Source organism: Nuphar pumila, chromosome 2 (assembly GCF_984573655.1).
Source record: "Nuphar pumila chromosome 2, dmNupPumi1.hap1.1, whole genome shotgun sequence".
NCBI classification, from domain to species: Eukaryota; Viridiplantae; Streptophyta; class Magnoliopsida; order Nymphaeales; family Nymphaeaceae; genus Nuphar; species Nuphar pumila.
This window is the reverse complement of record NC_143250.1, coordinates 124,385,780-124,395,585: the sequence shown is the minus strand read 5'-3', so window position 1 is coordinate 124,395,585 and position 9,806 is coordinate 124,385,780. Positions and strand designations below refer to the sequence as shown.

The 9,806-nt window shown below is 41.2% G+C and overlaps 1 protein-coding gene across 1 annotated transcript; it reads right to left on the bottom strand.

Moving 5' to 3' along the window:
* Positions 1–312: 312 nt before the first annotated feature.
* LOC149846997 (inositol-3-phosphate synthase) lies at positions 313–4,795 on the bottom strand. Its single transcript, XM_089996735.1, has 10 exons — positions 4,341–4,795; positions 3,971–4,039; positions 3,721–3,856; positions 3,377–3,624; positions 3,010–3,236; positions 2,788–2,903; positions 1,995–2,171; positions 1,438–1,626; positions 1,288–1,350; positions 313–732 (listed from the first exon to the last, which is right to left on the bottom strand). The coding sequence occupies exons 1-10, from the start codon at positions 4,526–4,528 to the stop codon at positions 613–615; spliced, it is 1,533 nt and encodes a 510-aa protein (XP_089852861.1). The 5' UTR covers positions 4,529–4,795; the 3' UTR covers positions 313–612.
* Between the last annotated feature and the right edge of the window lie 5,011 nt (positions 4,796–9,806).

The following is a 9,806-nucleotide window of genomic DNA, read 5'->3' as shown; positions in this document are numbered from 1 at the left end:
CAGTTCACATGTGTTTGCATTGAGGAGCATTTCATTGTAGCAATATGTGGGATTCTGTTTCCTACCTAGACACATTGGTCACTAAATTCACAGGGCAAGGGAATCCCAGGGAATAGCTGAATGATTATCATGCAAACATTTTGCAATTCCTGAAACCAAACAAAACCCAAGGAAATTAACCTATAACCAGGCACTGCAAATTTGGCAAAATCAGTAGCTACCAACCTATGAACTATTTTGAACTTGATATAAAGCAGTTTATGGGCAATGTGTGAGAAACTACAAGCATAAGAGCAGAGAGCAACAATAAAATGTGGAACCACCCCAAACATGGGATACCTACCATAAACTTTTTACCAACATTGAAAGCCAAGCACACATATCACAAGCACCAACATGGCTTTCGATTTTCAAATACTACTAGCCACCCAACGTTGTCTCCCAAAAAGAGGATCATAATTACACTAAAATTTCCTGTTTCATCTGGCACCATGTTGGGGCATTCAACATTTTTTCTTGAAACATAGGAAAGGCTAAAAAGAAAAGAGACAACAGAGACCCAAAAAGAGGGACCATGTCCCAGCCACCATGGAGGACAATGCCTCCGGTTCTTCACTTGTACTCCAAAATCATGTTGTTTTCAGGAGCTAGGCCAATGCACGCCCTCAGTATGTTCTCTAGCATAGCCCTCTGCTTCGACAGGGCGTTCACCACAGGTGTCCCTGGAGGAACCTGTCAACACCATCACCAACCAACTGTTTATATGGATTTCCAACGTAGTACCACAATTTGTATGCTATGATACCTAAGGGTGTAGATGGATTCCCATCTAGAGAGGTCAGTGATTAAGTTAACTAAAATGAGCAAAACTATACCAACTGAATACAACTAAACCCAAACCATAAATGTCCATAAGGTGTACTTGGATTCAGGGAATTTCACAGATTGGAACCCAATCCTTACTAAATTCCACTGTATCCGCTGGCCATCTTCTGGCCACGCACTTAATGGAATTGCATCACAATTTTACTAAATTCCCTGGATTCAAACACACCAAAGAAATTGTTCAAGAAATTAATCAAATCTACCTTGAGGAGAATTAAACCTACAACTCGGGCTATCCAAATTATGGCTCCCATTCCCATCCGGGTAGGGGTGGGAAGTCCATGAAATCAAAAACTCAAAAAGAATATTATGGACCTCTAATGGCATCAAGCATATCCATTGAAAAAGTAGTAAAATTTCATGGTCCTTTTCCATGAATCAAGGGCTGAGAGAGCGTCTCACCATAGGTGCCTTGGTCAAGTAGCTCAGGATGGTGGCCACTGGATGGAACGAATGAAACTTCTCCTGCAAAACCCAACTCAAGAAATGAGAAACCAAGACTAAGATTAATAACACACCCCACCAACGACAATCCATGTTCATTCCTCCTACCTCTCCTTCAGCTTTGAGTTGGATCCTAGAGCTCAGCTCAGCCAGCAAGACCAGGTCCAGGATGATGGGTGCAGCCAACAAGGAGTCCTCACAGGTGTTGTGCAATACGATTGTGCTCTTCCCACCCATGAATATCTCAGAGGTGTACTCGTCCATGGCTCGCTTGCTATCACCAACATACGGCACGTACTGGGAGCAACAAGTTATAAGTTAGGAACTGAAAGAAAATGCACCCAGGATCATCAACTTACATCACTGTCATAGATGCATGATCCAATCATGAAATGCGCAATAAACACAACGAAAAGTATGATACTAATACCAAGACTATTATGTTAGGATGTTCACATGGAACACCCTCAAAGCATGACAACTAAAAGCACAACATTCCTAGCAACATGATCAGAAAAGTTATTAACACTAGAGATGAAATTTAGGCTTGGAAACCTTGATTACACATGATGCACCCAGCACCCTCAAAGTAATCTACTAATATCATTTGCTAGGAACATGATCAACAAACGTGTTGATACTAAAGATGGAGTTTAGCCTCAAACCTTGATGACAATGACATGATCTGGGTGCTCCCCTGGCTCATACAGGATGCCATTGCTCGAAACCATGTCGTCCACCACATTGCTCTTAGAAATCTCCTTCGAGCGGAAGGTCTGTGGTGCAGAGAGGTTCATGCCATCGTTGTTTCCGAGGTGGTTGTAGCTCACGATAGATGTAGGCTGCAAGTTTTCATGAAAACAGCCATGAGTGACAAAATGCCACTCAAAACTACCTTAACACGGAGAAATTAAAAATTTGAGATCTTCAAATTTCCAATTACTGACAAGCAAACTCAAAATTGTTCCGGACCTTAGTGGCACTAAGGAAGAATATAAACTCCACTACACAATTTGTATTGATGTAATATAAGCATGTGGATCAACGAAAGAAAAATAAAAGAAAAGGAACAAGCACATGCATAACCACAAAGGCTGCGTTTGGATGCCACCATATTCAGATATTCCGGACTTTTTTTTATTTTATAGTTTCTGCCCGGTTCAGCGGCATCAAATGACCCACAGTGGTGGAACAGAAGAATCCAAATTCCCAAGGTATTTTATATGGCATCCACTAGTCATTAAAAAATTATACATAGTTAAGAGAATTTAACATTGCTGTGTAACTCTGCATGAGTGTACATAACAATTAATTTATCATTTTTCTGACAAGAAATGAAAAAGGTATTAATTCTCCTACATATGTGAAATATTACAGTGGACATGAAGAAACCAAAAATGATATCATTAAAAAGGTGAAAAAAAAAGATAAGGAAGACCAAAGAGTTGCAGTCTATACCTTGATACCCGCACCCACAAGAAAATCAACAAGCACAGACTTCATCTTGGTTTGCCCACTCTTGAAATCATCACCACCAATTAAACTGTTTCTCTTGATAGCCAAATCAATCAGCCCTAGAATGAAAAACAAACCAAGCGCACTTTACCAAGTCATTTTGGATTCATACATATTCGTGATACTACTCACATCTATACAAGAAATTTATGCTAAAGGTCCAACCTGGCACAAAAGTATTTTGTGGGCTCCCATTAACGAAAGGAACGTTTTCCAGAACACATGCAATGGCATACAAAGTTGAGGGAGAGATTTCATGCTCATTCTTCTCAAGGGAAGAGAAAAGATTCTCCGTGGTATCATTCAATCCAACTATCACATCACTGTACCTCTCAGTATTTGCTGTCCACAAAACAACCACCTCATCGACCTTGGTTCTCTCCTTAAACTCCCTATCAACGACACAGTTAACCATTCAGAGAACACTGCAAAGGATGTGGTTATAACAAAAAAGTATAACCACCAACAAGAGGACAAGAGTGCAAGCAGATAGAGCTCAAAAAACTGACCACCATCCAGAACTGAATGGTACCTTATGTCCTTGATGATCCGCTCAACCTGTTCCTTCTTGGTCCCTTTGATCACATTGTTTGCGCGCGAGCCCTGGTTCGCGGCGATGAAATCAGGATCATAGACCCCAGGCAGAGGGACCATGGATTCCATGTAAGGCCTCAACTGCTTCTGCAGATCAATGTCCAGGACCTTTGCCCTAGCCATGGCATCTGCTAGGTTCATGTTGTTTATGTCCCATCCTCCAAATACAATATCATCAGGATTGACCTACACATAGATGACCCACCATTAATAATAAACAAATATCCCAGCTTGTTCCCATGAAACCTCCAAGAGCCTCAACCCTTCAACATCAACAGTTACCATAGGAAGGAGGCTCTTAAATGGAGCGTAAATCTCTTCACCATTGTATGATCCCACCCTAATGGTTGATGCTTGTGTGAGAGACCCAAAATAATTTGCCCGCTGTATTTTGTCCTTGGTAGCCCAAGAAATTCCCCTACCAAATCAACCATCCATTTATAATTTAAAATTGGAAAAAAAAGAACAAATAAATTTGCAAATATCTACCACAGAGAGAGAGAGAGAGAGAGAGAGAGATGAAGAAACTCACTCTCTGTTAGCAATAACACCGGCAGTGAGGGTAGAACCGTTGTTTCCACCCCAACCAACAAGCATCACCCTAGAGGAAAACCACAAAAGCTTAACCATCAATCATTTCTGTAACATACAAGCGAAGACATAATTATGATTTCTAGTCATTTCCTTTTAAGAGGATTACATCAACCAAGATAGCATGCACCAAAAACAGAACGCTTTATGTTTTTTAGTCATTTCCTTCTTTTTCCATTTTATGACGATCACATCAACAAAGCTAACATGCACCAAAAAACAAACATTTATCTTCCACCAACAAAGAAGGATGAACCATTTATGCGTTATAGAAATGTGGGGGAGAAATGAGATGAGATGGTTTTTGGTACCCAAGCTTAGGCACGCGGGTGCTGGTCTTGAACTCGTATTTCACAACTTTGGGCCTGACCACCCATTGGTAGGTGCCACCCCTGCTCTCATGAACCAGCTCTGTGGTCTCGTAGTTGTAGACCGATTCGATCCCCTCCTCCGTGTACCTAACGTTAGGGCTCTCCACGCGAAAACTCTCAATAAACATCTTGTTTATTCCACTTTTTTCTTTTTGCTCTTTTGTTTCTCTAGATCAACCCTATGGCGATGAACATACACTAACCTCACTTTCTCTCTCTAAAAATGGGAGGAAATACGCAAACACCCTTTTTCTCCCACCAAAATATGCAAGGACGAAAAAAGATGAGAGCCTTTTCTCCCTCCACCCAATTCTCTCTCTCTCTCTCTCTCTCTCTCTCTCTCTCTCTCTCTAGCCTTCTCTAATGGCCTTGAGCATTTGAGCGCTCACCTCCACAGGGGGTGGATTTATAGCGAAGAGATAGAAAGGGCGAATGCTACACGTGTCGAGAAACTATTGGAAGTGGCTCTCCACCGTTACTTTTCCATGCTGCCTTAAAAACCAGCCTTGCACGCCAAAAAAGAGTTCCCTCTCCACCACTTGATCGCAGGTACGAGTTACACACGCCACAGGCGAGCGGCTAGGCTCACGCTTGTCAAGAGCGGGCCCCACAAGAGATGGACTGTTGTTGAGAAGGTGCTAGAGAAGCGATATAGACGTGGTGGGGTTCCACAACCGTCCTTTTTGTCGTCTTCCGAAGCGCTCCAGGTCCAGGTGGTACCAAAACTCTGCTGAACTCGACACGTACCAGAGAATCACTGCCGTGCCAAACTCGTGTGGCCATGAACCGGGACGGTCCACCCTTTTCGTGACAGCAACATGACTCGGAACCTAAATCGGTCCGGTTTCTTCTAGCGCTTTGGTGGTTTGTTTAACAATGTCAAAAATAGACACCCGCCCAAATCGCCCGAGTGGCAGCGGGCTTGAGATTGAGAAGGAGTTGGTACTTTGTTCCAGGTTCAACTCTCACTGGGTATGCGAGTGTCTTTAACTGCTGGGCTCTGCAAGAGCTTGGGTGTCAGTCATCCCCAGGGAGCAAGCCAATTAAGTGACCACGTTATTGATGAGGGTTTCTCATCATAAAAAAAACAAAAAAAAATCACAAAGCTCGTTTTAATCGAAATTCTTATTGATAAAATCTCTTTGGCAAATTAAAAGTCTCTGTTATTGAGAAACTCTTGAAAAAACTCGGTATATTTCAAAGAGTAAAATGTAATGCAAAATATTAAAACTGTTGTGGCTTTAATATCACCAGATAGCTTCAAAAAGTTATGTTCTTTCACGGAAAAGTATAAGATTTTTAAAGAAATGATGAAAAGTCATGATATTTTCGGTATATTGTCGATATGTTTGTTTCATTGGTTAGGACTGGAAAGATGAGTTGGGCCAATTGACTCTGATTCATTGCACTGTGGACTCTATTAAGGCAAGAAGTAGTGCCTGGTAGACAAACTGGCTCATTTTCGATGCCAGGTGATCATCCGGCTAGGTTTGGGCTGCATTTGTTGAGCCTTAACATGGCCTGATTACTAAACTAGACTCGACCAACCCTAGGGGTGTAACTTCGCCAGGGATCCTCGGCCTTAACCGGATCTTCATAGTTTCGTGGTCTAGAGTAAGATTGACATCTGGACACATATAAAAAACGGATCGAGTCTCGAGTAAAAAACGATGTGAACCCAAGCATGTTTTGTAACCGACCCGTTCTTATGCCCCATGCAAACAAAGTATGCAATTTTCACCCAAACCGACCTGAAACCTGAACTTGGTACCCGACCCAATATCTAACCAACACAAAACCAAACCGAATTTGTACGGTCCTAAGCCCATGTCAAGTAATGTTTTAATATTCGACCCTATTAGGGTGCGTTTGATACACAGGAGTCGCTTGGGCAGGGCCCGACCCGTCTGTGTCCCGTGTTTGATACGCGCAGACAAAACATGATGCAGCATGTCCTGTCCAGCTGGATTTGGTGGGGAAACGTCATCCGCACGCACTAGTTGCACCTCCAGGGGTACGACTCGTGCGTTCAGGACAAACGCGCTCATCCTGCCCACGCAACATTTGTCCAGCATAACCAACACGCCCTTAAAGAACAGGTATGTCTAAAACCCAACACGTTTATACCCTGTCCAATTTATACCTGGACACGATTAGCTCGTACAGGTGTACAATTTCAGTCCTACCCAGAGCTAAACCAGAATTTGATTAGAATCGTGTAGGGTTTAAGTCCAATTTTACAACACACACACACAGATATATAGATATATATATATATATATATATATATATATATATATATATATATGATAGGGTGCTCCTATAGTAACTACTCCCACCTAATAGAAGCTTTAGATTTTTGAACTTTTCAAACTTTTTTTGTTATACAGCATTATTTAGTAGAAAACAAGTTTTGGATTATGCGATTAAAGTATATAGGTAGGTTTTTTAAGACCCTTAAAAATCAACAGCTTACAATGTATCAAAATCTCATAACTTACAAAATCTTATTTTTATGTCAAAAAACATGATATGAAGCATAATTCTTACCAAATAAACTACGTTGAATACATCTATATAAGATCTGATTGAAAAGCTACAACTTACAACTATGATTTATAATACTTATATGTTAACCCCCCCCGAACTGGGCAGGTAGCTACATCTCATGTTTGGGGGTCCCAATGAGCGCCACGTATAAGATCCAGTCTGGCTAGTATCTCCATGTGTGTCTACATCACATAACATCGGAATTTGGTGCCGTCACAAAGACTTAAGTACCCTTTACCCCCATTCTCTTCCTGAAATGGACATAAATGCCCTCCATCTAGAAAATTGAATCGTCGGTTCGTGAAAAGGACAAAACTGCCCTCCATCGTGATGGCGCCAAAATTTCCAGCAAAGTTTGTGTATGTAAGAAGCTTTATCTCTAGGATTAAAATAGTCCAAACAATCCATTTTCGCCCTAAGCAGAAAAATCTATCGGAGCATCCTTTGCCTTCATCTGTTGTCGCCGAATCATCTGTTGTCGTCGGAGCAACCTTTGCTTTCTTTTGCTACCGCCAGAGCATCCTTTTCTGTCTTATACACAGTGGCAGCATCGTTGCCACCATCTGTTGCGTCTACCTTCTGAGTGTTTCTTACTCTACAGTTGGATTACCCAAACTCTTATCGTTTCGGTGAGTTTCGTGTAAGGTTTCGTTATGCAATCTGAAGGTTGCGATTTATACAATGATTTGTAAGTTTGAATCTGCGACGATTTATACATTCAAAGCAATAGCGATGTGTATTTATGAAGATACCTCGATTTGTACTTAAGTTTGCTAAATCTTACAACAATGTTTACTTATGAAGCCAAATATTGCGACAATTTGTAATCATGATGATCGTTTAACAAATGAGATAATTTGTATTATTATATACCTGGTGAGGCGGTTGTAACATATAATGTTGCGGTTAAATTAATGTGTTGTGCATGTTAGCAATGTCTGCGGCTCATCAGAGAAGAAATACCCCATCGTTTTATGGGTTGTGTATTAGAGAAGTGGTCTGCCAATCCCATCTATCTGAGCTTTTTGAATAGTACCAAAATATACTGAAGATTGAGAATGATAAAGACAGGAAAAAAGCGTTGAAATTGTATTATGCGGAGGATTATTCATCAGATATTGAGGTTGCGGACCAAAAAAAGAATGAGAAAGAACTAAAGATGAAGAATAAGGATGACCAAGAGAAGGCAAAGCAAAGAAATAAGGAGGAGAATGAAAAGCAAAGGCAGAAGAAAAGGAAAGGCAAAAAAAGAATGAGGAGGAGAGGGAAAGGCAATTGAAGAATATGCAGAAGGATGTTAAGACGAAAGCACGAAAGCTGTTGAATGAGCATAAAGCTATGCGAATGAGGGTAAAGCAAATGAAGGAGGCAGAGGAGAGGCAAAGGCAATTGAATAAGTAGGAGGAAGAGAAGGAACAGAAGAAGCTTCAAAATGAGGAAGAAAAGGAAAGGTGAAGGAGGGAGAAGGAACTTGAGAAAGAGAAGAAAAGGCAAAGGAAGGAGAAGGAGGATGAGGAAAAGAATGAGAGAGAAAGGAAGGAGAAGGAGGATGAGAAAGAAAAGGAAAGAAAAAGGAAGAAGCGGGAGGAGGAAGTGGAGGAAAGTAGGAAACAATATGAGGAAGAGAAGGAAAGGCGACGAAAGGAGGAGGAGGAGGAAGAAAAGAAAAGAGAAACAAAGAAGCAGGAGGAGAAAGTGGAGGAAAGAAGAAAACATCATGAGGAAGAGAAGGAAAGGCGATGGAAGGAGAAGGAGGACGAGAAAAAGAAGGAAAGAGAAAGGAAGAAGAAGGAAGAGGAGGAAGAAAAGGAAAGAGAAAGGAAGAAGTAAGAGGAGGAAGAAAAGGAAAGAGAAAGGAAGAAGTAAGAGGAGGAAGTAGAGAAAAGGGAAAGGAAAAAGTATGAGGAAGAGGAGGAAAGGGAAAGGAAGAAACAAATTGAAAAACAGATGATATAGGTGATGGAGCTAGGGACGGTAGCAGTGGAAAAGCAACGGGAGGCAGTGGACCAACAAGAAAGGCCTAGGTTGGAGGGATGGGTTGAAGAGAAGAAAAGTGCGACCAAGGTACATAAATTCGTCTTGTCTGTCAAGATTTAATGTGTTAGCGATTACTATGTGTAGCGATTACTGTGATAGGTATTACTATGTATAGCGATTACTGTGATAGTGTGTGTGCAACCAATATTATTTATAGCGATTAGTAGAATATTATTTATAAGTACCAAAGGGACTAATTTACAATTGGTACGAATAATATGCTACTGTGTGTTACAGAGAGGTCAGAAGAGAAGTAGAGCACCAGGTGAAAAGCTTGGAGGGCGGTGTCAGTAGCCTGTAGTTCTGTCGTGGTATGGTCAGTTGAGTGCATATCAGAAGAACCGATTACGAAATATGCACTTCGGTGGCCTTCTGGACCAACATTATTTTGAAACGTGCTGGAAGACCATGACCCACCTGGTAAATAAGTGGAATGATAAGACAAACACATTCTAGTTTGATTCTTTTGAGATCACCATGACCCTAGAAGATGTAGTGCGGATCACTGACCTTAAGTGTGTTGGCAATGTTGCCCTATTACGGGATTCAAACTATAAAGCAAGAGAAAAATACACGACCCTTCTAGGAATGTCGATGGACGAATGGAGTCAATGTATTTCTGGTGGAATCAATTCTACATCAATGAAAGTCTTCTCTTTCCGTAATAAATGGGAAGGCCGCTCTGCTACTTGTGCATCTGAAAGAGCTGACCAAGAGTTGCACGACTTCCTTCTTTATTTTTTTGGTCTTACTTTATTTGGCGATTGTTCTGGTTCGAGAATAAGTTATATGTGGCTGCAGTACCTGGAAGACTTAGAC

Bases quoted from the DNA above. Each gene is read 5' to 3' on its own strand.
- LOC149846997 (XM_089996735.1), bottom strand. From the start codon at position 4,528: ATGTTTATTGAGAGTTTTCGCGTGGAGAGCCCTAACGTTAGGTACACG. The intron at 3,237-3,376 runs GTACCATTCAGT...TGTCGTTGATAG, and splicing joins CGGATCATCAAGGACATAAG to GGAGTTTAAGGAGAGAACCA. The intron at 2,904-3,009 runs GTTGGACCTTTA...TTTTCATTCTAG, and splicing joins ACAAAATACTTTTGTGCCAG to GGCTGATTGATTTGGCTATC.